Source organism: Delphinapterus leucas, chromosome 7 (assembly GCF_059928025.1).
Source record: "Delphinapterus leucas isolate spDelLeu-1000000601 "Yukka" chromosome 7, BTC_Dleu_Yukka2, whole genome shotgun sequence".
NCBI classification, from domain to species: Eukaryota; Metazoa; Chordata; class Mammalia; order Artiodactyla; family Monodontidae; genus Delphinapterus; species Delphinapterus leucas.
In genome coordinates this window covers 63,130,996-63,158,832 of record NC_143135.1, presented here as the reverse complement: position 1 = coordinate 63,158,832, position 27,837 = coordinate 63,130,996, and the positions used below count along the sequence as shown (strand labels likewise).

The 27,837-nt window shown below is 47.5% G+C and overlaps 1 protein-coding gene across 3 annotated transcripts in view; it reads left to right on the top strand.

The window, feature by feature from the left end:
• The window catches only part of ME3 (malic enzyme 3), a 200,470-nt gene that overhangs the window by 123,566 nt on the left and 49,067 nt on the right, over window positions 1-27,837 (top strand). For all 3 annotated transcript variants that reach the window (XM_022594055.3, XM_089915378.1, XM_022594053.3), the window contains exons 5-6: window positions 11,617-11,692; window positions 22,146-22,307. In XM_022594055.3, the coding sequence (XP_022449763.1) occupies window positions 11,617-11,692; window positions 22,146-22,307 (238 nt within the window). The remainder of the gene's footprint in view (window positions 1-11,616; window positions 11,693-22,145; window positions 22,308-27,837) is intronic.

Below are 27,837 nucleotides of genomic sequence, written 5' to 3'. Positions count from 1 at the left end.
CAGATCAGTAAGTTTTTGAGAGTGAAAACGAAAAACAAATAATACTTGTCTCAAGACACAGGCAAACCAGAATATGTAGTCGCCCTACCTGGGAACCACAGCATGAATTTCTGTGTCTCTTGGAGGGAAACCGCCATTCATTCCTTTGAGAAATACATCTTATGTTCCAACTTAAGATTTTTCAAGAGGCTACTTGTGACCAACATTGTGTTGTTTTACTTAACGCTCACACCAGCTTAGTGAGATGGATTTAATTATTAAATTAACTATTAATTAGCGCCCCACTTTAGTAATGAGCAACTGACACTCAGTGAGGTTAGTAATTTGTTAAGGTTGCACAGCAAATAAGGGTAAGATTTGGGATTTGAGCCCAGGTCTGTCTAGCTGTAAATTCATGCTCTTGCAACTGTTCTAGGTCTAGTCTCCAGGTCTTGCTAGATTATGTCATAGGATCATAGATTTTTAGAGGTTATCCGATCTACCTTCTACATTTTTCAGATGGGGAAACAAGCTCAGAGAGGTCTGATAGCTTTTGCAAACTCACATAGCTGGCTATAGTAGCAGAAATTTTCTAGTGCCCTTTTCCCAACCACTGCATTCCCACACAGGGAAGGAGAGAAAGGAATCTATTCAGAGATTCCCTTCTGAAGTGGACACGATGTTTATAGGGCTGTACTGGGGACCCATGGAACTCATTGGAGGTGGAGCTGCTCTTAAGATGCTTCAGGTCTTCTTGGGGAAAACTGTCCAACAGCAGCAAAAGGAGGGAGGGTGAGAGGGAAGGGCCAGAGTGCCCTAGAGTGGAGGCTCCAGGCCCAGCTCTGCTGCTCTTTTGCTATGATTTAGCCACCCTAGTGCTTCTTGTTCCATGGTTCTCCCCATCCTCCAATCATGTCTCCATTATACCCCATTATATTCCTTGTTTCCCATGTGCCCAGCACAGTGCTGGATGCCTAAAGCAGGATGCAAGAAGCCAGAGCAGGGGACAAGGCGGTCAGTACTCTCAAGCAAGCCCCGCCCACTCCGAGGCCCCGCTGCGGGAGTCACGCGGGCGGAACCACCGTCCTCACCTTTAGTCTCACTCCAAAGACAGGCACGCTCCACCTCAGTGTCATCTGGGAGGGTTCTGAAGGAAAGGGGGCCTCCTCGGGGTGGGAGGGGCCACGTGCCCACCTAGGAGGAGACAGAATGGGAAACAGGAGGGGCCGTCCGAGGTCCAGGAAATTAGCTATGGTTCAGTGGGTTAAAAATAATCAAAATGTCCCTCAAGGTAGAAACTAAAACCAAAGAAGGATGGTGAGTGACCTACCACTAGCAGGTGCCCGCCCCGCTTTATTCGCATTCCCCCGAGGACATTTCACAGGACCAGGGGAGAACGTGATTCCTAATTTCTCCCAGGCACGATGGCTACCTCGCTGCATCCTCAGGCTCTGCCTTACCAGGTGCTGGGCAGCCAGGCCCTGGGACTTCTCAGACCTACTTTCTCCTGCTGTGCTGTTGAGTCCGGGAGGCCGTTGCTGGGTTTTAAAAATAGCCTCTTGCCTGTTTTCAGAGGACAGGTTCCCTGGCTGCCAAAAATGTGCAGAATGGTGGTTCCGTGGCAACAGCGAGCCTTTGTTCCAAAGTTGAAAGTTCACGTCCCTCCTCCTGAGCCCAGCCTCGGTGGTTTGCCTGATGTCGCTGACCCTGTTTTAATTAAGTCCTCCTTTTTTGTTCGACTCGGTGCCAAGAAGCTTGAATGAATCTTGTGTTGTTGAGTGGGTTTTGTTGGGGGTTTTTTCTCACTTCTATTCTGGAAACTTCTAAGGGTCCCTCCTCTGCAGGCGGAGATAAGGGTTAAGAGTCTTTTTCTCAAGAAATAACATTCTCCTAAGTGAACGTTATCTTTGTTTTTCTTTCTCTCTCGTGTAACTGAATTCTAAAATTCAAGGGGGTTTTTCTGGCTCCTGATGGAAACTGGAGATAGTATGTAATTTACAGGCCTCTGTGGGAGGGAGGACACTTCACCAGGGCCTTGCCCTTCTGAAATTCCAACAGACTGAGTTTTAAGACAGGTTCAGGGAAGGAATCATGATCACCACTGCTCATGGCCACTGCACACAAATTGGATGTTGGTGTACTAGCTTCCTAGTGTTGCTGTAACAAAATACCGCAAACAGGGTGGCTTAGAACAGCAGAAGTTTATTGTCTTACAGGCCTGGAGGCTGCAAGTCTGAAATCCAGGTGTCGACAGAGTTGAGGTCTCTCTGAGATCTGTAGGGGAGAAGCCTTCCTCGCCTCTTGTAGCTCCTGTTGTCTGGCAGTGGTCCTTGACATTCCTTGCCGTATAGACGCCTCACTCCAGTCTCTGCCTCCATCACCTCGTGGCCATCTTCTCCCTGTGTCTCCCTCTGTCTTCACCTCTTCTCATAAAGACACCGGTCATTTTGGATGAAAACCCTCCCTGATGGCCTCACCTTAATGACATCTGCAAAGACCCTATTTCCAAAGAAGGTCACAGGTAGCAGGGGTTAAGATTTCAGTGTATCTTTTGAGGGGGACACAATTCAATTCAGAGTTGTTTCATTTTCTTGGCTTGGAATTTTCTGTCGCCCAGGAAACGTTTGGATATGTTCTTGCTCTGTAGCATAAGTAACCAATATCTGCTAGCACTTATGGAGCATTTACCACACGCCAGGCACTATGCCAGGTACCTGATCTATTATTCCATTGACTCCTCACAGAAGCACGTTGAGGTAGGGGTTATTATATGCCCAGCTTATAACGGAAAGCATAAAGGCTCAGCTGTGTCTCATTTCAGCACCCACATTCTGCACCACTCAGCATACCCAACACGTATGTTGCTTCTAGAGCACCTGTTGTGTGCTTGGTGCTATGCTGGGCCCCAAGGTTACAGCAGTGAACAAGACAGATGTCGTCCTGCCCTCATAGGACATATAGTCTAGTAGGAGGACCTATGCATTAAAGATATACTTTTCTAAGTAACAGTCACTAACCCGCAGTGCTATAGCACCATCTCCCATCAGGAATTCTTTTCCTCTGCTGTCATTGCCTGAGGTCGTTGTAGGAACAGTGACTACTGAGATGAAGAGTAGTGAGAAGACCTTCCAAGAAGGAAGACTCTCACCTCTGCTTTAACCAGAGCACCAATATCTCGTTTAACATAATGGGCATCTCTGAAAGGTTTTGTGGAACAGAGTTTACCATGCTACATGATGCTATGGAAACAAACATCCCTTAAAGCTTATTCTGTGCTTCTGCATCATGTCCCGTGGGTCAGCTGGGGGCTGTGCTCAGCGTCTTCCTCACTCCAGAGCCATGTCCTGAGGTAGCCTCGTCTGGAACAGTACAGATGGCGGCGGCAAAGGAAAAAGAGAAGATGGTGAATCACATAATGGCCTTTAAATGCTTCCAGCCCAATGTGTCAGGTCAGCCCTGTTGCAGGATGAACAGCCTGTAACAAATATGTCTTTTAGGCCAAATGAGTTACATATGAGAAAGAATAAAGTAGGTGTTTAGTTTTGTTAAGCATGAATCCATTCCCTTCCCTGGCCACAAATTTACCCCAGAACTCCATGTGAGAGGGGGCTGCCCCCTTCTCTGGTCCCTCCTTCTCAGGCCCTGATGTCCAAGCATCAGCTGAGAAGGAACCTGGGTTCTGTTTCTAGAAACCAAAATAGGAAAGTTCAAATTTGTGAAAGCCGTAAATCAGGGGACAGTGATTTATGCTCCTGAACAATTTTTCTGCAGCTTCCCTTTAAACAGCAACCTCCCGAGTACACATATGGTATTATTTTAGGTATATTTTATTAACTCACAACTTTTCAGGAATGTTCTGTAAAGCAGGGAAGACATTCATTTAAGCCCTGATTCCATAGGTTGGCAGCTTATCATATTTACTATATATATTTTTTCTTCCCTCAAGTTCCAAAATTGCTTCCCTGAAGTAAACAGGAACAACTTGGGGGAAGGTATCAGTAGCTACAGTTATTTCTGTTTTTTGGGGTTTTATTTATTCCTGTTCCAGTTAACGGCTATTAACAATGAGAGATTCCCACGACAGCCTCTCACCCAGAGGCCCATCTTCACAGCACCAGGAGCGCCAAGGGCTTTCCGTTCTAATTACTCAGAGGAGTCATTAGCCCGGATGAATGCTCAGGTTATGTTAGCTCACTGCAGGATGCTCAGTGCCTCGGGATCCCCGGGGCAGCCTATAATTCAGTCAGAAGCTGGAAATGCTTCCACGTCAGTGCGAAGCCAGGCCCAGCACTTCCTGGAGCTTCCCACCTTCCTGCTTCCTTTTGTGCCTCAGGACGGGGTGGTAGAACATGACACCAGCTGTTAGAGCCAATGTCTCACAGAGCAGCTTTCATTTTGGGGGTGGGGGGAAGGGTCTGACTCCTTCTCATGGAGAAAAGATTAAAACAGACCCAACTGTGGAATACAGAGAGCTCCTCGACACCCAAATTACTACCCCATTCACCCAGGAAGGGCCGTCAGGAAACCAGAGAGACTGGCACACTTAACACCCCCTCTCAGACTTACCATATTGGTCAAGGTCAGATAGATATGAAGAGTCACATGTCTACAGGGCTTTACAGTGTGCAGAGTGTGTGTGAACTTGCCTTGCTTCATCCTCACAGCCACTCCATAATGGAGAAGCCATTGTGCCCATTTTACTGAAGAGAAAACTAAGACACCGAGAATTGAAGAGACTTGTCCCAAATCCCACACCTAAAGGAGCCACATTTGCATGCTCCAAGAGACATGTGTTTAAATCTCACCTCTACCTTCACACCTCTTCCATCTTAATCTCATCTATAGAATGGGGATGATGCCTGTCTGAGAGTGTTGCATGGGAATTAAGATAATGTGCATAAAGGCACAAACAGGGTTCCTGAAATATTCAAAAGCCCAATGGATAGATGGATGGATGGATGGATGGATGAGTGAGTGAATATTGCCCTTTTGTGACTTGTATTCCCTTTCAGGCTGCCCTTGATCTCACCCTACTGAATACAAGCTCTTGCAGGGAATGTGGAAAACTGCTAGTTCCAACTGTGCATCACCAAAGAACTCTATTTTGCCCTCACTCAGTGACCTTCATACTGCAAGATTTTCTGCCAAACTTTGACTGCCTTCCTGTTTCACCAAAAGCACATATAACTGTAAATCCTAGTTCCTGGCAAATGTGCACATTAACTTGGTATAAGTCTTGGTATAAAATACAAATTAATGATTAGCTACTAGTGTTTACTGAGCACTTACTATAAGCCAGGTTCCTCACTGGACATTTTGCTAGCATTTGGACCCAGGCGGTCTGACTGCCGGGCCTGCACTCCTAACCATGAACTACACTAACTCAGCAACGCTAAGAGCTGCCATTTGTTGGGCACTAACTACATGCCAGCAGGCACCACGGTGAACTCTTTAAATATGCATTGTCTTAGTCGATCCTTATAGCGAAGGCATGAAGCAACTGGTGTCAAGTTCTCCATTTTACAGATGAGGAACTGAAGCTTGAAGAAGGGGTAACCTGTCCACAGCCACACAGCTAGCGAGGAGCTAAGGCAGGATTTGAACCCAGTGCTGTGGCTGCAAAGCACGTACATTTAACCCCCAGTCTATGCTACCTTCCCTCTGCCACTCCTCTAAAACTTCACTTGAGTCACTTGCAGCTTCCTCACTTTCAGTGATCTGTTTTATTGGAAGTAGTCCCTGAAAATCCCCACGCCAGCCGCAGGGACTCCTGTGGGCCTGAGGTCTCTGGTGAGACTAAGCAGGTGTGGGTGGCTGTGCCTCCCATGGCACCTAGATATTCTTCCTGAAGCCGCTAAGAAGGAATGCAGAGGAATGAGTGTCTGCATTTCTCACTTGAGAAATGAGAAAGTGAGATAAGAACCAACCATGGCAGCAGAGGTAAGAACCAACCCCATCACCATGGATTGCTGGAGAAAATAGTGCCCCACTCTTCGAGTGGAAGTGGTTTAACCTGAAAGTAGATTGCTAAGGACATCTAAGAAGTTTTCTTCCCTGGAAGTATCTTCTTCTTGAGCTGGTCTAGATATAGTTCCACCAGGAAATTTGGCAAGCAACCCCCTAGGATCCTACTGGAACCTGCAGTCCATTCGTTTATCATCATAATCCCTCACTCTGCACATTTTACTTCCTCACCAACATGCATCAGAGAAAAATATTTCATTAGTGGCCCCAGTGTGCATCTCTGGTACATTTCAGTCCATATCCCTAGCTGTCTGTTGGGAACCAGATCCATGGAGAGAACAGGCAATCTGGGTCAGTAGAGACAGCCCTGGACTCAGGACCTTGGTTCAAGCAGGTTCTGGTGCTTATGAGCTGTGTGACCTCAAACAAGTCACTTCACCTCTCTGGACTTCAGTGTCCTCATTTATAAAGTGAGGTCTTTGGACTAGATATCTCAGAATCCTCATCCAGGGCATTCCTTTTGGGATGATTTGTAGCCACAAGTTATGTGATAGACGGAAGTGTACTTTGAGAAGTGATGAAAAGCTGTTAATACATTTCAAAAGGTTTTATTTTTGCAGTGTGATCTCTTCTGAGAATAAAATTATATGTGCAAAAAAGAAAGGAGTCTTTTGAAATTTTAATAGCTCAAATTTAACTGTAAAAATATTCCTTTGAAGTGTCCCTCTGCCCTCTTCTTATCTTCAACAAAGAGAGCCTATTTTAATGTACCAGATTATTTCCACAATCACACTTTTCCTGTGTTTAGAATTAACTGCATCAGAGCCTTGCTAAGGTCTAAAATGATGCCTGTGTCTTACCCCTTAACATGTGAGCTTTTCGCTGAATATCATTACTAAGCCTCTATCTGGTAAAGCAAAGTTGAGAACAGGAGTTGTTTGGCTGAGGTACATTTCCAAAACAGGTCAGGGTCAAGAGCTGCTAAAGGCCAGGAGTGCGTCATTGGGATTAATTAATGTGGGTAAAGGACTTCCCCAAGGTCACAAGATGAGTCATCAGTGAGCCTTGGGCTGAGACCTGGTTTTTCCATCTGGAAAGAACTGGCCTCTTTGTTAGCATTGTTGTTCCATGTGACTAGCTCTGGATGACCTGAGGGGAAGCTGCTTATGAATATGAGAGCTGCAGCTGTGGAAAAATAGAAGCTGGTGAAGAGTCACAGCCCTAACAAGACCTCCTCAGGCCACACCTCAGAGCAGCAGCTGGTTTGGAGGTACAGGGGCTGGTTCCTTGAAAGTGTCCAGATGTATAGGCTCACCTTGGCCCACTTACCCTTCTACCGACACCAAGACAGATACCACCATTTAAACTTCAGGATGGCTTGAAGCATCCTGAACTTCAGTCCTTGGAGTTCATTATTATCAACACAGTGTGATTTTTCCAAACTCAAACTGCCTGGAGATGATCCTTAGCGACAAGTTCCAAAAAGCCAATCCGATACTTGGTTTTGTCTTGATTGATACAACTGAGTGCCCCATGATCATTTCAGAATGGCACGACAAACCCCTGGAACTTTTTCTCAAACCTAATGAATAAGTGAATTCAAAGACCCACATCGCCCCCAATCAACATGCTGGAAAGAGCCCTGCAACTCCCAAGTCTTAGGCTCTGGGGTTTTCCTCCCCACTGGCCTGTCCACTGCCTCCCTACATGCATTTCCCCACTCTAAGCCACAGGCACAGCCCAGCACCACCCAGCTCAGCACACTGATCCCTTGAGCATGATACAGCATAACACACATGAAAGTTTCCTTCGCTCCAACTTTATTCAGCACCTTTCATCTTCATCCCTCAACCTTCAACCATCCTCACAGTTCACTTACTCACTTCTCCACTTATTCAGAAATTATGTATGAGCATCCATTATGGACTATGTCTGGGCATACAGTGGTCAACAACAACAGAATAAATGTTCACCTTGCCCTGATGAAGCTTACAGACTAACGGGGGAAAGATATTAACCAAATAGCCACACAAATAACTGCAACAGGTTTGTGTATGTAGGTATGGGGTACTTTGAGAATATATACCAAGGAGCCCCAGCTTTGACTTGGAAGTCATCAGAAGAATAAGTAGAAATTAACTAAACATAGAGTGAAGAGAGGCAGGGGGTACCAGGCAGAGGGAACAGTATGTGAACTTGCCCTAGAGTAAGAAAATCATGGCACGTGGAGGAATGGAAAGAAGAAGGCCAGTGCAGCCGATGACTGGAGAATGAAATAAGGATGAAGAGGTTGACAAATGCCAGGCCACACTGGGCTTTGCCGGTAGACCATGCTAAGGACTTGGGTCTTCATTCCAAGAACCATGGAAAGACATGAAGGATATTTATCACAAGGGATAACACAGTAAGGTTTTGGAGTTCCCTGGTGGTCCAGTGGTTGCGACTCAGCACTTTCACTGCTGTTCAATCCCTGGTCAGGGAACTAAGATCCCACAAGCCACGGCCAAAAAAAATCACACGGTAAGGCTTTGATTTCAAGAACATCACTCTTTCTACTGTGTAGAAAATAGATTAGATAGAGACAAGAGAGGATGTTACAAAGTTATTTTGGTGCTTTAAGGAAGAGCTGTTGGGAGCCTGGACCAGGTAGGTGGTGTCGTGGATGAAATAAAGTGTATGAACCAGGAGCTAATTACAGAGTAGAAAGGAAGGACTTGGCAAGGGGTTGTATAAAAGGGGAGAGGACAGTGTCAAGGATGCTTCCAGGGGTCTGAGGTTGTTAAACTAGCTGTAGGGGGGTGATAGTCACTGAGAAAGGGAGCAAGAGAAAAGAATCAGGTCTGTCTTGGATTTTCGTTTTGTCTTGTCTTTGAGTCATAGCGATGCAAGTTTAGATCGTAAATTTGGTTCTGGACGGGTTAAGTTTGAGGTGCCTTTGAGACACGCAAGTGGAGATGTCAAGCAGGCAGTTAAATATAAGGATCTAGAACCATGGCTCTAAAGCCAGCGTCACATTTGCTCCCCAGGAGACATTTACCAACGTCTGGAGACATTTTTGGTTGTCACAACAGGGCGTGGGGTGCAACCGGCATCTAGTGGGTAGAGACCAGGACGCTGCCAAACGTTCTACAGCACCCAGGACATCCCCACCCCTTGCAGCAAAGGGTTATCCAACCCGAAATGTGAACAGTGCCCAGGGTGAGAATCTCTGGTCTACAGATATTTGAGAGTCACTGGCCAAAAGCCTTGGGCACCGATGAGATTATACAGAGAAAGAATAAGAGTAAAGAGGAGAGTGGGGTAGTGCACGTTTTTGAGGAACTGTAACACCTGATAGGGGGATGAGCCAGCATAAGGGACTAAGAAGAACCGGCCTGAGAGGCAGAAGAAGACTCACAGAGAGTGGAGTCGCAGAAGCCAGAGGTTGGGTGGGGAGTGGTTTAAAGTGTCAGATGCTGCTGAGAAGCCAAAGGACATGGGGACCAGAAAGCTGCTGCCGTTTAGGGACGTGGACGTCATCAGTGGCCTTGGCAAGAGCAGTGTTGGCAGCACGATATTAAGAAAAGACATGTTTCAGGGGAAGATGTAAAAATGGAGGTGGCCAGCGTAGACAATACTCTCAAGAAATTTGGCTATGGAAGGAAGGAGAGAGAGAGAACAGTCTCGACAAGGAGCGTGAAAGTCAACAGTAGTTTGGGCTTTGGTGGTATTTTTCTTGTTTTGTTTACACTTTTTATTATGGAAAATGTCTGACATGTATAAAGTAAGCAGACTATTATAATGGACCTCTCTGTACCCTACATTCTGTGAACTCTAGATTGTTTTGTTCCTCAGAAGAGTAAGTTTTGTTCTAGGAAGGACTTAACTTGGCCAGACTCAAATTCCAAACTCTGTCCCTACGGGTCTGCAGCAATGGAAATCTCTGCTGGGTTCTTTCAGCGTTCAGCTGCAGCTTTTTTTTTCTTTTTTTTTTTTTTGCCAGGCCCTTGGGTATGCATACCTGAGTGGTCAGCCAGTGATTTGGGCAGGTTTTACACACAGACTTGGAAGTTCATCCTCTCTGCATCTCCTTCCCTTCCAGAACTTTCCCCTTCACTTCCTGACTGCTCTTCCAGCTCCAGCTCACTTCTCTGACACCTCAAGCTAGTAAGACTTTGGCTTTCTGCTGCCCCAAGTTGCTTGCAGATTAGACCGCTCTCAGGAAAAAGCTGCAAATTTGCAGATCTCAAAGGATCTAATTCCTGCTTTCGAAGGTAGATTCCCGTCCAGTGTCTGCCTGTTTTTGGCCAACTTCCATTGCCTTAATTTAAAATAATTTTGTAACGTAACAATAACAATAAATTGTATAACGATTAACCATCTCATCATTGTTATCTGCAGAAATGTTATTCTGTCCAAGTGACTCTGTCACTACCAGAAGTCAGAAGCTTTTAAGATGATGGACTTGGGCATATTTTAGAGATAATGGAAAATCTAGTAGAGTGAGAGATTGAGAGAGACAGAGAGAGGGAGGAGGGATAATCAACGGTGTGAGGCTCTGTAATTTTCACTGGAACAAGAGGAATGAAGAGGTTGGCTGTGGATGCAGAAGTTTGTAGATTCACTGGTGGGAAACTGACAGAGATGCTTCCTGTGACATCAGAGACAAGGTCACTAGGGCAGTGCCAGGGGAAGGGTGAGGCAGTTGGAGGTTTGAGAACAGAGGATTTTGAAACAGTCTTTGCAAAGAGTGAAAAGAGTGAATTTTGACCAGAGAAACTCTGTAGGCACAGAGGCTGGTCAGTACTGAGAGTCTATGTGGGCTGACAGGGATGAGTGGATGGTGGCACCGATCAGTCTGCCCTGTAGTAGGATTGTTTCCATCTGCCTTCGGCTGCCTGGGTGGAGATGCACAGGGAGCAGAAAGTGGGTTTCCTCAAGGGGTGAGAGTTTTACAAGCCTGGTGAGACCAAAGAGCAGGGCCATGGGTGTTTACTATTGACGAGGGCATGACTTAAATAATGGGTCACAAAATTCAGTAACTGTTAATAACTGTTAACTGCTAATAAACTGTTGAGTAAAATATGTCTCATCCTCCTACCCTTACAAATATACCTTCATGATTGTCTGGAAGGCCAGGTTTGAATTTAGAATTCTCAGACTCTAAAACTGGCTCAAGGCTGGCAGCAACCCCCCTTCCTATCCCCAGCTCCATCCCCCACTGCAAGAGGCCATGTGTATGAGTGTCTGGACATCACAACCCACATGTCCAAGTACCAGTCATAGCCCCAGGCTCAGGGATCCACCCACTGCAGTGTAGTCTGTACTTGGAAGGAGGGACCCAGAGAAAAGGCTCACAGAGTCCCTAAAAGTAGCCTTGAGACCACTCAATCAGAGAATTCTGGGGTCCTGTGTGCCTGATCTAGAGAGAGGAAGGAAGGTACAGGCTCTGTGAACACAGGCTCCGGGTGGGTACATCCCTCGGCCCCATGGACCTCTTTGCCCTCTGGAGGGGAAGACTTGGAGGAAAACCAGAGCAGGGCTCTCTAACATTGCTGGGGCTTTGGGCAGGGACCCCTTTTGCCCAGGTCTATGGTTAAAATTAACTGATGCAATGATACACAGTACTTGTAGTCTTTGCTCTGTTCCTAGTCTGAGTGGTTTCTCTGTGTGTATGTGTTTTTCTTTTCCCAGTGGGCTGTTTATCACCATTCATGACAAGGGCCATCTTGCAACAATGCTGAACTCTTGGCCAGAAGATAATATTAAGGTATGGCCCTGTTTTCTTTGGTATTGCTCTATTGTTGGATGAATCCTTTCAGCCTGGATTAGAGTCATTCTCAGCTATGAAATGGGCCATTACAACACTGAAGGCAAGACACTGCATCCCTTCCCCAGGCCCAGACCATAGACCAGTTACAGCCGAGCACAGATGCACCACGGAGTAAAGGCTTGCATTAACCAGGCATCCGTGTGAAAATGTCTAGTAGTAGTAGTGCATGTATTGAGTACCTGATGAATATACACACTGCCAGTTTCCATGGTGGATTCAGGGAAAAATCCAACATAGACCCTCTTCTCAAGTGGCTGACTTTTCATGAGGAAAATAAGACAGAGACACAAAAGATTAACAGGTGGAAGCTGATCAGAGATAAACAAGGCACACTGAAGAGCTGGGGGTGTTCAAGGAGGCTGAGATCACTTTTAGCCTGAAGGGGATCTGGGAAGACTTAGTGGAAGAGGTGACATTGGAGCAAGGCCTTGAGTTGAGGGGTAGAGTTTGGACGGTCTGGCGTTGGAGGGACTAAGATAGAGGGCAGGGACATTCTGCACCAAGAGAAAAGGTTTATGATGAGCGATGTCTTCACACCTGGCCGTACACTGCAGTGTATGTGTTGGGCGGGGGGGGACATATGCAGAGTGGCAAAAATGAACCTGGCACTGTTTCCTGGAGCATCAATTTTACTTGAAACATTTAAGGAAACTTTTTTATATGTAACAAACAGGATATAATATAGAATGCAAAATTGGTGAAGCTTTGTAGAAACGTGTTAGCCTCTGGCTGTGTCCCCAGATCTCCTCCTGTCATGGGGACTTCTATGGAAGAGTTTCAGGGACTCTGGATTCTAAGATCATTGTCACTTCTGCAAACAAACGGGTGAAGCAAAATTACAGAACATCTTCTGGCTGCTTGGTGAGGGCGTTTCTGGCACTCGAGCAGGGGAGTGTTTGGACCTGACCAAGCCCAGTATATGTACCTCTCGGGGCAATGCTGGAAGGCTGAGAGTTGTTTGCTCTCAGGCCCTCCCTCCCTCCGTCCCTGCCAGTTCCCTGGGCCACCTCTATCCACCAGGCATGAGTACAGCTTCTCTCTACCAACCTCTCCTTGTGTCCCACCCACTTCTGTCCCTCTCGGAGGTGTGGCGACATTCAGAACCAGAGCCAGTAGGGCAAGACCTTGGCTCTCAGCAGCCAGGCCTGAGCCACAGCTGAGGCCCTTGGACTCCAGTCCTGGCCTCAGTGAAGAGCTCAATTCGTACATCTCTGTCTGGGTGTGATGTGCCCTGTGCTCTTCTTTCCTGCCTATCTGCTTAGACTCTGGTTACATGCAAGCCTTGGCCCTGCAACTTTTGGTCCCAGTCCCAGAAGAAGCAAGTTTCCAAGGTGTGTCTAGGATGAATCTATAATAAAATCTTGAGCACATTAAGGGAAACCAGCTCACTCGATGGGAAGTTAACTCCAGCCTTCCCATGCTCTGAGGTCCTACAGACTAATCTTTCCCCCTTCCTGGACGGTTCAGCCGTGGTGAAACTTGTCCACAGTAGGCACTCAGTAGATGCTTGCTGAGTTGAATGAACTCAGTAGGTGGACACAATGAACATCTTCCAGGTATCAGGCCCTGTGCCAGGAGCAGGGAGATGGGGTCTGCACTAACATCTATGGTGCCTCTGTGCAAGCTATGAGGAATTAAAAAATAAGATGAAAAGACACCCCCTTTTAACCAGTAAGAGAAAAGCACTGCTTCCTCCAGGCTGGCACAGGGCCTTGGTGAGGGGCTCATGGGCTGGATTTCAGGTCCCCATCACTCCTCTTGTCGGGGCGTAACTTTACAAAACTGCGCCCAGGACTCTGCTTTGAGGAGTGTAGAATGAAAAGAACACAGACCCCGACCCCACATTGCTTCACTCTGACTGGGAAATCAAGATATGAATTCAGAATAGAACCCTGGCTGCTAAGTATCCATGGACTTCAACCAACATATTCTGAGAACCTTCTAAGTTCTAAGTGTCTCCAGAGAGATGGAGATGCACCTGTTGTGATTTTAGAGAAAGAGAAATGAGGGCTTTGGGGTCACCCTGGGAGAGGTGGAACTCGGCAGGCCTCAAACAAGGAGAAGTATCCAGAGCCTCCAGGAAAAGCATAAGTTTCATGAGTAGATATCTGGGCCAGTGCATCTAATTCAGTTGCATTCAACAGCCATTTAGTAACATCTGTTCTGTAAGAGTTCCCTGGGGGCTCAGGGATAAAGAAGGTACGCAGGCCCAACCTCAAGGAGCTTGCAGGCTAGTTAGAGAGACTGACCTGGAAACAATTACAGTAGACTGTCTGTGCTGCCGAAGACAGGAGCCCGAGGATGAGGAACAAACAGGGTGACTTGTTGGCCACTCACCCTGCAGTACCCCAGAGTGGACGGGTGAATGCCTGGGGCCACCTCTCCCCCTCCACCCTATACTCCTGTTTCACTTTGGAGGAGGCCAGAGGTCAGTCTCAGAAACTATGTAGAAGAGTCAGCTCTGGCTTTGCAACCAGGCAGACCTGAGTTCTGGTCTTGAATCTTCCATTTACCTGCTGTGTGTGCAGATAACCTCTCTGATCTCACAACAGGAAATTGAGGATTAACTATGATAAAGTCTGTACAACACTGAAGGGCACTTGAATGGACTCTGTCATTGCTGGAGGTGGACGAGGCGGCTGTAGCACACACAGCAGTGCAGGGAAGAGACTGCAGACGCCTAAGGCTGGCCGAGGAGGGGGTCCCCTTACCAGGGAACCACAGACCACAAAAGGGCAGCCAGTCGATTTGGTCCCTAGAGATGTTTGATTTAAAGTGACTTTTGAAAAACAAATTCTTTCATTAGGGAAAGGCTGCCCCGAGCTAACTCCCTCCTAGATCCCTACAGCAGAGTCTGGCCTCACCCCAAATTTCAGAAACATGTAGCCTTGGTGTGAACTGTGGACCCAGTCCCTTTTCTGTAATCTTCATAGACCCCAAGTTCATCTGACCCCAAAGTGCCTTAGTCAAAGGGGAATTAATGGGACATTTGGCCAAAACTTCTGAATGGAGATCTTCCAGGCACAGAACATTCTGGAACCCACAGTGTTTTATATCCTCTTCTCACAGTGGCTGGGGTCAAAGCAAAGCTGGAGGGAAAACTGTCTAAGGAGACCTGGACCCAAAAAAGGCCAAGAGTTTTTAATTCTGAATCTGTGTTGTGAACAGTATGTATTGGCATCCTATTTAGATTCCTTCTGGCACATTGGCTGGTCTTATTAGCAATAAAGTCAATTTTTAAAAAATGAAACAAATTTTAGCAGTTGAAAAGGAATTCTTTGAAAAAAAACTCACTTTAATTTTAATATTACTTTTTAATGTTATTAATTTTATATGCTATAGCTCAAGTGAGAGCAGTTGTCCCATTTAAAATTTGATCATCTTATTTGCAAATACAATTTTTAAAAACATTGAGAGTCATATAATTGGTAGAAGTATTTTCTGTTAAATTCCCTGGGTGTTTGTGGGGGGTGTTTTCTTAAATTGTCTTAGAGGGGAAGTACTTTCTTTTATTCATCTTTGGATCAACAGAACCTATTTAGCATAGCGACTGATATACAAAAGATAATGAATAAAAGTTTGTTGAATAAATAAAGTGACTTTTGAAAAATTTGAATTCGTGGACAACATTTTAAAATTAAGAGACTTCATTTGAAAAAAAAATTTTTTTTTAACCCTGGATTTCTGACTTCTCTAGAAAAACCAGGAGCTCTGAATATTGGGTGCATAGTTTGGCATGTGTACAAGGCAAATAGGACTGATCAGGTTTCCCCTAGTCTCTACCCTGCCCTGTCACCGGCCTTTTTCAGGACGGTCCTTCTCTCTCACTCCAGGGCTGCCCTTTCAAAGGCTCAGAATGTTCTAAGCCACAGTTTTTCTTGTTTATTGGTGTGTTTTCTCCAGTTGCCTTTAAAAGAGGAGATGAAGAACTCCTTCCCTAAGTAGGGAATCTCTGCTCATTAACCCTTTCATGGTACTCTGGTGCTAATGGAGACTCCCCTTCAGTATTTCATTTGATTTTCACACTGTGACCAGAGTGGAGTAAGGAGTGCTTCTGAAACCCCCCAGGTGGGTCTTGGAGAAGCGGTAGGGTAGGGGCGTGACTTTTCTCAGATGAGCAAGCTGGTGTTAAGCGGTACCCACGGTCATCCACAAGTACATCCACAAGTAACCCAGAGCCCTGCTGCTGAGCCATCGCTTCCCCAGCTTCTGAATAGGGCAGGCAGGCAGAGTTTTGCAAGGCACAGGTATCTCTGGACCTTGATGTTGTTGGCTGGAGGGGAGGGGTAGTTCAGAGAAGCTTCTGAAACAACTCAGAAGATAAAAGCTGAGTTTCTGTGGCTTCCCAGCCAGAAAGCGGAACTGCAGACTGAGATGTAATAGGAGTAGGCTGTGAGGGAAGTGAGGCCAAAGCTCAGGTCTTGGGGACCATGAAGTTTTGTGGGCCCCTCTTGCTCAGGGAGGATGGGCCAGCCTGGCCCACCCAGAGCTTTCCAGCATAAATCACAAAGGGGAGTGAGAACTGCTTTTCTGACTCTTTCCCACAGAGACCATTTCCCGGAGCCAGGAGGAATGGTCAGCTCAGAAAAGCCCTCCTCCCCAAGAGCTTTCCCAAGGTCCTAAATCTCTCCTTCATCCCAGTCCCAGCAGCTTTGGGAAGGAGTTGCTGGGAGGTGGCCGAGTACTGGAGCCAAAGGAGCATCCCCTGCCTCTGGGCACCAGCCACTTGGGCCTTTAAACTTGGACCAGATGTTAGTGCTAAGTGCCTGCCTGTCATGCACACGCCCAGTATAGGTTAAACCCCACTCGGTGTCAGCAGTTGGATTTCCTGGGAAACATTCTCTGAGATGAAGATTGGCATATTAGGCAGTGCTCTTGGGATCAACACCTCTAGAAGGAAAGGAAGCAGGACAGGAAAAAGGGAGAGAGGTTGGGCTAAGTGGGAGCCATCGGAAGACCCAGCTGGGTGTGCTAGGAGGCTCATGAACAGGGATGGTCCTTCAGAGTCATCCTGAGTTGGGCCAAGGGATCTGGGCCTTGGTACCCCTACATCCATCATTCATTGGTTGTGGGCTGCTGCCCTGGGAATGGGGTGTGACTTTGGTCAAGGTGGCTCTCTTCAGTTGAGGAAAGTCTCGGAATAGGCTCATAGCTGAGGGTACCACTGGGGGAATAACCCCTTCGTTCCTAAAAGGGGAATCTGGGCGGCACAGCACCCTGTCCACCTCACCAGCATTCTGCTAAGTGCGCCACACAGACTAACTCACTGACTTCTCCCCGTGACCCTCCAAGAGGCAGGGGTTGTTGTCATCCCCATTTTATAGACAAAGAAGCTGAGAGGTTAGCTCAGCTTTGCTCATGAGGGATGGAACCAAGATTTGAGACCACGGACTGTGCATTATTTATGTCGTGGAGAGAGAGAAAAAAGGAGGAGGAAAGGGAAGGATAAGCGGGAAGGAAGGCACAGCAGGAGGAAGGGGAGGGCCTCACACACAGTGCTATGGGCAGCCCATGCCCAGAGCTCCAAGTCCAGGGAAACCAGAGCCAGAGCAAGCAAGGAGGCGTGATCCTCCGATCAGTCCTGGGTCAGCCCCATTGGGTCCACCCAGGCTGAGGGAGGTGGCAGTAAGTCAGAAGCTAGGCAGACAGAGAAAGAATGGGCCGCACCATCCCTCAGTCGTCTGAATCTCCTCCTCGCCATCTGAAATACTACAGAGGGGTTATGAGTTGTAAAAGCCATCCTAACAAGGAAACTGTGAGCCAGTCCACTCGTAGCTATTGCTGGGCTCTAAAACCCCAGGGTGCTGCTCAAGTTTGCCCTCAGCCTTTTGACCCCGACTTCTCCAGTGACCCACAGCTCTAGCTCCACTGACGTCGTGAAAAACAGGATGCAGCATCTTCTCTCTGAACTTGCTCATCTACTCCAGTTCTGAATTCAGTCCCATGGAGAAGAGCCTTTGCTCTCTGTGTTGGATCTATGACATTGTCCATCGGTTACTGAGTTCATATCACATTGCAGGCCCCAAGCTAAGCGCTAAAGAATCAAAGAGGACAAGACCCTTTGCTTGCCCTTAAAGAGTTGCTATGAAAGACAAGGAAATATATATAACTATAATACAAGGAAGAAAGGGATAGGTGCTGTGGGAGAGGAAAATGCCATAGGAATGCAGAGTTGGGAGTGATAACTTCCAGAAGGGAAGCTTCATGGACGGAAGTGCCTTTTGAATTGTTCCTTGAAACATGCAAGGATGGTAGGGTTTGGATCAAGGAGGTATAGGGATTGAGGTGTAAGATGGCGTATAGTCAAGAAAACACACACTTTATAAAGATTAACAGCCTTTCAGTTTGGATGCAGCATGGAGTGGATAAAGGGGAAATTCAAAGAGCAGATTGGGCGTAGACCACGGAAGGCCTCAAATGTCAGTCGAGGATGTTTGAGCTTTATTTTATAGGCATCAGGAGCCATCGGAGGTTTGGAAGCAAGAACGTGACAAATCTGGGTGTGCTTTGGAAAAATGAAATGGAGTAGGGAGAATCCAAGAATAGAAAGACCAATCAGGGAACCACTAAAGTGGTCAAGTGAGACGCAGATGGGCTGGTCTAAGGTTAGCAATAGGGATGAAGATCACGAAACAGGTGAGAAAAATGGAAGCAGGTCAAATCAGCAGAACTTGGTGACCAATTGACTGTGGTTGACTGATGACAGAAGAAGTCAAAGCAGATTGGGCAGTTTTGAGCCTGGGAGATAGGAGGTAACAGAGTGAGGGAGGACAGCAGAAGTGGAAAGTTAAGAAGGAGAGATGGGGAAAAGCGGATTCGTTTGGTAAAGGACTTGGAGGACTGGAGAGGACTATTGGACATCCAAGTGGCAATCTCTGGCAGATGGTGAGCTGTAAGTGTTTGCTTAGAGGTGACAGTATTTGCCATTGGAATGAATGACAATGTCAAGGTTAGAATGCGGTTGAGTTTCTCATGGCCAGACTTTCTTAAAAGCTGCCAAGGTCTCCCCTTGGTTTCCTTTTCATTCACTCATTTAACAGATATAATTGTTGCATGGCCTTTCTATGGTGAGGCTGAACTAAAGACAGATGAAACAATTAAAAATTCTACTATGTAATCTTTGCCCCCAGTACTAACCATCAATATGATCATACAAGCAGTGACCATTTGCCAATCACAAGGCACCTGGTTAAAATGAGACACTTATTATTTCATTTCATCTTTACAACAAGCTGACGAGTTAGACATTATTATTATTCCCATTTTATGGAAAATTAAAACTCAGAAAAGTTATCTGATGACCCAAGATTACATATTGGCGGGTTATCAAGGAACCTAGATCCGAATACTGGTTATCAGACGCCCAAACCCCTGCCATTAACCTTTAGGCTATTTGGTGAGATTAAATGGACATTTTTAAAAAATGTTAAATAAGAACCCAAATGCTGTCACCATCAGATTTTTAAATCGCACCTATGCAGGGCTTGGCAAGCAGTAGGTACTTAATAAATGTCTGCAGAAGGCAGGCAGGCAGACAGGAAGGTTGAGCAGGCCAGGTGCGTGGTAGATACAGCCAGTGCCAGGAGAAATCACGTTGGGTTGTAACGGGCAGGATTTGCACTGCTGGAGAAAGAGCAGAAGTGACAGGAATATAGAGGCTGAGAGGCTAGAGATTATGGGTGAATTCAGAGTGTGTCTGATGGGAGTAAGGCCAGTTCTGCTAGAGGGGCAGTTGTGTGTAGAGCTGGGTTCCTGTCATTAAAGAGATAAGCCTTTTGGACTCTATTTTATGGACAGTTAGAAGTAACTAAAGGCCTTTGAGCCTGGTTGTGAAGCTGTTGCAATAACGCAGCCATTTAGCACTACAGGATGGAGAGTGGATGACAGATGGAGGTGAGACATTCCCTCGGAGGAGTCAGGCATGTAGTCAAGCACCTTTGGACATCCCCAGGCTGGGAGGGTGGCCCTGCAGAGCCCCGCTACCATCTTTTTTTTTTTGTTTTTTGGCCATACTGCACGGCAGGCGGGATCTTAGTTCCCCAGCCAGGAGTCGAGCCCATGCCCCCTGCATTGGGAGCGTGGAGTCTTAACCACCAAACTGCCAGGGAAGTCCCCCCGCTACCATCTTGAAAGGCCCCAGAGTTATAAGGAGAACACCCTGGAGTCGTAGCTGATTTCCTCTGTTGAACTCTGTGTCACTCACTGCCCCTCAGCAGAGAGAAATCTAAGAGAATGGGAACCAGAATAGGGAGGCTTTGATTAGGAGAGATGGTAGAGAAATGCCCAGAGTTTGGGCACTCAGGGGTAACGTGAAGGCACAGGCTTCACTGGGGAGAGCTGCCAGCAGGGGGTCAGAGGCTGCGGAGAGGGTGGCACCAAGGCGGGACAGGACTTTGCCAAGAGCACAGGTGCTTTTTCCCAGCCCAGCCGTGTTGTAGAAAGAGCCCTGAACCAGGTACCCGAAGCCTGATTAGAATCTCGACTTGCCACATACACAAGCAAGGTGCCCTTGGTAAGTTATCTAATATTTCTAAGATAACTGATGTGGAAACATCCAGCACAGTGCCTGGCGGTTGGCTGATACTTAACAAATATGTACAGAGCATGAAGGTCCAGGAGCTTCAGTTTGCTCACCTGTGAAACACAGATAACTATCCCAGACGGGCCTCCCTGCCAGGGCGGGGGAGGAGCAAGTGAGATGCAGGACGGGGACACTCACCCTGGAGGCAGGAGACCAATCTAAGGGGGACAGCACGACCTTCATGGGGCCGCTGCGCTCTCCAGAGCCCCTTTCCAGCAGTGGAGGTGTGGCTTTACGAGTCTCTACACCTGTTTCTACCAAAAGGCAGCACAGCCCTGTGTGCTCTCACCCTGGGAGAGAGAAGATTCCACGGAGCCTGTGGGTGCTGGATCATAAACCCTCCCCAGTAGGAGTGGGTCTTCGTCTCTTTATCGCCAGTGCCCAGCCCACCACTGTACCTGCGTGGAGTAAACTGACCTCTACGGTGCCCACGGCACCACGCTTGGGGCCAACCAGGACAGCCACAGCTCAGAGCTGGTCCTAAGTCCTGACCCAAAGCTGGTTCCAGTGGAGGGCTGGGTGGCCCCATAAACTCCACTCATTTAGGGATGGAGGGAACCAGTGCTGGAGAGCCAATTGAGGTGACCTATAAACAACTTCACTGTCACCCTGGTGGGTTCTTCTTGGATTGACATTCAGGGCCCCTTGCAGTCTGACTTTCCATTCTCTCCTTTCGTGGGACCTGAAACCACACACACAGCCTACATCCCCCCCACTTCTACCCTGAACCTTAATTTCCTTTTGCATCAAATACCTTTCTCCCCAGCTGTACCCCTGATGGATAATCTCCACCTGTCCAAGATGTGGCACGTGTGTCCCCTCACCTAAGAAAGGTTAGCCTACAGGAAGTACCTCTCCCTTCTCTCGGTCTCTGCTGCCCTTGAGCCGTTCCGCTGCCCTCACACTTTCCCCCCGGAGTCAGTATAACTATACATGTTCCATCTCTCTTTTGCCCATCAGTCCTTTAGAGGGCTGGGTCCACGCATTCTTGTTTTTATAGATGAGCAAACTGAACCTCCTTCCCCCAGGATTTGGCACACTGTCTTCTGCAAAGCAGGCGTTTCATAAAGATGTATTAAATGAATGAATGAGGGAGTGAATAGCCGTCGCTACCATGTGATTACTTCTGTCATCACTGTCAGCTCCATCAGCGTCTGTTAATTCACAGTAGGTGAGCCTGGGGCTAGTACTATGTCTAGTACCTACTACGCCTTCTGTGATTTTTTGCCAAAACACAAAGATAATCCCAGTGCAGCTTGAGAACCCTCCTGGTTTCCCGTGAAATAGTGACCCTAGCAGATGCCACAAGGAGCTCTGGTTTTTGCAGATTGGATTTATTATACCCCGGAACAGGGGGGAGAGCACATATATGGGTCTCTAAACCCCGGGGCTGTAGTAGCAGCATAAACACTTGTTTTATTATCTCCTTTCATTCTGCCTTCCCTCCCTGTCCCCAGCCCCAGAGCTCAAGCTGAGAGAGTCTGCTTAATTTCTTTGAGGGAGAATGACTCGGTGTGGGTTCCCTCCAGCTCTTCCTGCAGGAACAGAACCTCGGAATGCAGACCGGTGTCTTTCGATCATCTCACCTCGGCGGGGTTTCTCTCCAGCCCTGCCAGAAAGGGGAGGGGATGGGGGAAGGGCCCGCCACCTGCAGTTGAAAGCATCCTTTGGCCTTATCCCAGGCAAGCTGTTTCATCCCGCAGCAGAGGCGGTGGGCGTCCAGTCGACAGGCCTGACGAGCTGTACAAACGAGCACTTTGTCACAGGAGGTGCTGTCCCTGATTGATGGCGTCCTGCTTTGTCTTTCAGGCTGTGGTGGTGACTGATGGGGAGCGCATCCTGGGCCTGGGAGACCTGGGCTGCTATGGCATGGGCATCCCCGTGGGCAAGCTGGCCCTGTACACAGCGTGCGGAGGCGTCAACCCGCAGCAGTGCCTCCCTGTCCTGCTGGATGTGGGCACCAACAACGAGGTAACGCGCTGCCTGGGCCGGGAGCCAGAGGGTGGCCGCTGGGATGGCGTGGGGAGCACCTCTGTGTGGTGGTTCTGTTTACAGAGCATCAGGCCATTTCATTCTGGGGTCACCGCTGCCAGGACACCTCCCCTACATGGCTGTGATGCCAGGACCTCTCTCCTCCCTGGTTGCCCATCCCACTCTCCCAGTCCCATCCTCTCCCCCCCAGCCACTGCTGGGTCTTCTTGCTCCCCTACCTCCTGCCAAGGTACCCCCTGCGCGGGCTTTCTGTGCTTCCTTGTCCCGTGTCCCTAGGCAGCTTCCATTGCCCTCATGGCCTCTCTCTGATCCGTTAGTGAAGAAAGCCGCTGAGGCGAGAGTGGCTGCTGGGCTGTGTTTTTTCAGCATTTTAGAGGCCAGCTACCCCTGTAAAAGGATTAAAACTCAAAGCACCATGGCCAAGGGCTGAAATGTCTGGATCAGGCAGATGAGCAATCCTGCAAACCCAGGGAGAGAAACTGACCCGAGCTGTGGCTGAGAGCCACCTGCAGGCTTCCAGGAGGTTTAGGATTTAAGGAGCTCAAACCCCAGCCAAGAGTTTGCTCTGGGTACCACCACGCTGTGTCATGGTGTTTGTGCATGTCTGCAGTTCTCAGCTCTGTGTCTCTGTATCATGAACATAAAAGAATTTCTTCTTGGTGATATTTATCTCTGGGTTTAAAATCAGTGCATGTCCATCTGAGAAAAACGTTTTCTCATGTTCATTGAGAAAACTCCAGAGAAGTATTAAAAATAAAATATTAGTCACACAGCCAGTAATAATCATTGTTTACAATTTGGGATATTTCTTTCCAGCCTTATCCCTCTGAAACGTTTATTAAAAACAAAATTAAGTTTATATTGCATATACAGTTTTGTATCCTGCTTTTTTAAGTGTAATGTATGTCATGAGTTTTCTCCCAGGTCACTAGCCATTATTCCACAAGGTCATTTTCATAGCTGCCTGGTGTATCACAATTCACGTAAGAAACCCTCCACTCTTGGACATTTAGGTTGTTTCTAGTCTTCTTGCAAATATAATTGTGCTGTGATACCCGTTTTTGCAGATCAGTCTTTCCATCTCTGATGATTTCCCAAGGATAAATTCCTAGAAAAGGAAATATTGAAGCAAAGGGAATGGTCATTCTTTAGATTCTCGATTCATATTGTCAAAAAGCTTATACTTATTTGCATTCTGAGTTGATCTTTCTCTAGAAAACTTGTTGTGACTCTGCATGGCCTCCTTCCTCCCTGGATGCCACACAACATCCTCATTTCTAAACAAGAACAAGCACTGTAGCCTCTAATGAGAAGTGATGCTTATTCAGGCTTCATCCACAGATACGGTCAAATGAAGGAGCAGCAGACAGACCTGGCTTCAGAGCTGAGAACTCACGGGGGTGGGAGGGGGAGGAGGGAGGACAAGAAGAGCACGCAAAGTGCTGGCCCGGCAAGCAGGGACCCTGGTCCCGGTACCCCTGACAGCCGGGTGAGTCCCTGTACCTGTCTAGATACCATCCCCTTCTGGTACAATTAGGGCCTGGACCAGAAAGTTACTAGGTATTCTCCCACCGCTAAATCTCTTCTCTATATGCCTCCCCACCAGCCTAGGAGAAGGGAGGCTGCATGGTGGCACAGCCTTATAGCTGCTCATTAAGACCCATCTTCAAGGTCTGCTCTGCACTGTGGTTCCCCTCCCCAGCCACACGCCTGGGTTTTGCTGAAATTGTCCCTCAGCCACAAGGACATGTGTGGAACCGCACAAACGTGGATGAGTATAGCAAACTTTGTGTTAGTTATTATTCCCATCCATCACCTCCTGCCATGTTCCAACTGGATTTGTTTGAGACCATCTCTCTCTCTCTCTCTCTCTCTCTCTCTCCAAAAAGCTGGCTCTAGGCAAGAAGTGGAACGGCTTGAGACTGATTCTTAGGCCATTGCACCCCTTGGAAGGGTGTTGGTTTCCTCTAGCAGATGCCTTAGATCCTTTATCACTGAAGGTCCAGCACTCAGCAATGATGTGCTAAAGTTTAGAGTTAGTGCCAACTTGTAGCAAACCCACCAGAAAAGATGGTGAGAAACTATGAGTAATCAGGGCCAGGCCCTTTTCACAGACCACCCTGTTTCAGCCTGACAATAACCCTGTGAGTGGAGCTCAGTTATTACCCTCTTTTTACAGCTGAGGAAACTGAGGCCCAGAGAGATTAATTGGCCCAAGAAGATCTGCTGGAAGTGGCAGGAGTGGGTCCTAATCCACATGAGCGCTCCTCTCCCCACACCATACCGCACTGCCTGCCCGGGTTTTTGTTGCTTTATGAGTAAAGATTATGTCTTGACTTTTAGAATTTTTATTACTAAAGTAACTTTAAAACATTAGTCAGAATTTTAAAAGGAGAAGGAAATGGCGTTTCTCCCACTATGCTACAGCTGTGCTCCTGTCCGATGTTTCTCTGTGCGTATACGTAGCTGTAGATACAGTATTACCTAATGAATCATACTGTACCCCTAATTTTGTTCTGATTTCTTCAATGAAGATTATTTTGTGAGCACTTTCTCTTTACTTATTTTTTTTTAAGTTTATGAAGTGTTTAGTAGGTGTCAGGCATTCTGCTAGGCTGAGGGAGATAAATGAGAGCCAGGCGTGGGTGGAATCTTTTAGTTGTCAGTGTTTCAACACTGTCACCTAACTGATCATTTTAATGGCTCACGTGTTACGTCTCCTCAGAGTGTCTGCTTCTCCCCCCTGGGGCTTTTGGCCTCTGCCTCAGCTCTCCCTCCTGGGTGTGGAAGGGAGAGAGTTTTGGAAGGACCAGAGGATTCTCCAGCTGAGGGGACAGGGCACAGCCTGAGCTGCCATGCAACACCACAGACGAGAGAGAAAGCAGTGTTCACCACGTCCAGTAAGACCTATGCCAGCACCTGCAATGGCCAGGCATAGTTCTGGGCCCTTATATATTTCAATCTCTCTCTCTTTTTTTTTAATATTTATTTTATTTTATTTATTTATTTAATTTTTTTTTGGGGGGCTGCGTCGGGTCTTAGTTGGGGCACGCAGGATCTTCGTTCAGGCATGCGGGATCTTTATCGTTGAGGTGCATGGGCTCTTTGTTGTGGCGCTCGGGCTTCTCTCCAGTTGTGGCATGAGTGTTTTCTCTCTCTAGTTGTGGCACGTGGGCTTAGTTGCCCCGTGGCATGTGGGATCTTAGTTCCCCGACCAGGGATCGTACCCGCCTCCCCTGCATTGGAAGATGGATTCTTTACCACTGGACCACCGGGGAAGTCCCTCAATCTCATTTCGTTCTCACACCAACTGTATGAGATATTGTCCTCCCCTTTTTACAGATGAGGGAACTGAGATTGACACACGTTAACTACTTACTTCAGGTCACACAGCTCGAGATTGACACACGTTAACTACTTACTTTAGGTCACACAGCTCTAAGTGTTGGAGCTGGAATTTGAACCCTGGTCTCTCTGGCACCAGAGTGGCCTTGTCTACTGTGGCACACTGCTCCAAGATGTCAAGTATTTGTGTCACAGACTGGGTAATGAAGACTGAGAAAGTAGGTGTTTCACACAGTCTGTGTTCCATGGACACTCAGGATCAAACTAGGGCACACCGATGCCATTTTCACAGCCCTCCCGCACAAAGAAAGGTGAACTCCCGCCAGACCTTCTTCAAGAAAGTTACAAAGAGGCCAACATTGGGAAGACGGAAGACAATGATTTCTGTCTTTTCAAATGCATTGACTATGTGATCTTCCACACTAGAGTTCTTTTTAAAAAATAATCAGTTTGCAAGATTTTTCCCCTAGAAGTCTGGGGGCACATCTCTCACCCAGAGCAAGACACAGCAACAGGAGAGGGAGGCTCTGCCTTGCAGCTTCCGTCTTACGTGGCAGTGCAGGGAGGGTTGCTGCTGTGAAGGCTTTAGTTTCAGAACAACTAGACCATCTGTGTGTATGTCTCTATAAAAAACTTCTGAGGCAAAAGTAGCTTTAATCAGAGTCAAAGAAAACACCCCTCCAGGTTTCCTGTTGAAGGAAAACATCTGCTGTCTACAGCCCTGAAACTCTGAGTCACTTTTACCTGCCGACACCAAGGAGGTTTGGAAAAATAAATATGTGAGACGTGATCCCAGGAAGGAGGGACATCCCGTGATGAAGTTCCAAAGGGCCAGGGGGAGGGAGCCCCGCCCAGTTAGACAGGGCACCTGCTCAGGCCCTCCTTCCCTTGTGTCTGTGTGTGGATTGGTTTGTACATCTTGTTTCATATACACACAGCAGAGTCACAGACTGTTCACATTAGATATCATACTTCCTAGATATTATATATAAATACTTCTCACTCAACCCCCTCGTTTCACATGGGAAAAGGGGCCCCAGGGCAGAAATGGCTTCCGCCAGGTTTGAGTCCAAGCCCAGTGCTTGGCCCATTCTGTGCTAAAGGTTCTATGGGACAACCCAGGGCTTGGCTTCTGTTGCAGAAGTCTTGAGCCTCAATGGATTTTCCTCTCAAAGAGGTGATGTGAAACTCTCTGTGGAAATGACTAAAGAGGGGGATGGAGGGGACAGATCATCAACAGAGCCTGGTAGACTGTGCCTTGGGTGTTACTGGTTGCTGAAGCAGCGTGGGATCGCCCACAGAGCTGGGTGTGGAAGGGTTCCTTCCACCTGGCAAGATTGTCTTTATTGCAGCTCATAAATAGTCAGCATTCACCCATGTTGCCATCGGGCGCAGGCTCTCTGTGCACATGTGACCGGTGAAGGGGCCCTTCCTAGGATCTTTGTAGCTTACCCTTGGGCTTAACTGAGCTTCCAGAGAAGTACATGGTGGGCATAACTGTCACCCAGAGGGGGAAAGTGCACCGTGTCCACACCGTGAACCCAATCCCATGACCTCCCCAGACCCCCAGATACTCTCTGAGTAACATCTTCACGTGCCCGTTGCTCTGCAAGATAAATGTTTTTCCAGACCAAGAGGTTCGTCTCTCTTCCAGCTTAAACCCAGTGCTCAATGCTGTGGCAAGTGAAGACGAGCCAGCCATTTTGCTTTCCATGACGTTTAGTCTGCAAGATTTTTCACCTTAGAAAGAGCCAGGCACACAGCCACGGAGGGTCTATTCAACTCCCACAGCAGAGGAGGAAGCTCTGGTTCATTTGCTTTGGATAGAGCCTTAACCTGAAGGCTTACTTAGTGCCAACGGGAGCTTGGCAACTACCTAGCAGAGGGGAAGCAGCAGGCTCAGAGGTGAGGAAGCTGATCCCACCTGGGAAGACCCCTGCTCTAGAAGCTGCTTCCACCAAATTCGTTTTGTGACCTTAGGCAGTTCATTTAACCTTTCTGGGTCCCCAAAACTCATTTGGAGGAAGCCGAACCACGTGATTTCTAAGACTTTCCTTGTTCTTAATTCAGCATCTCCTTAGCCCGGTCCTAGAATAAATGCAACTCACATCAGTAAACACTTTTTAATGGCCTGCGATGCGCCGGCACTGTAAACGTCACTAGG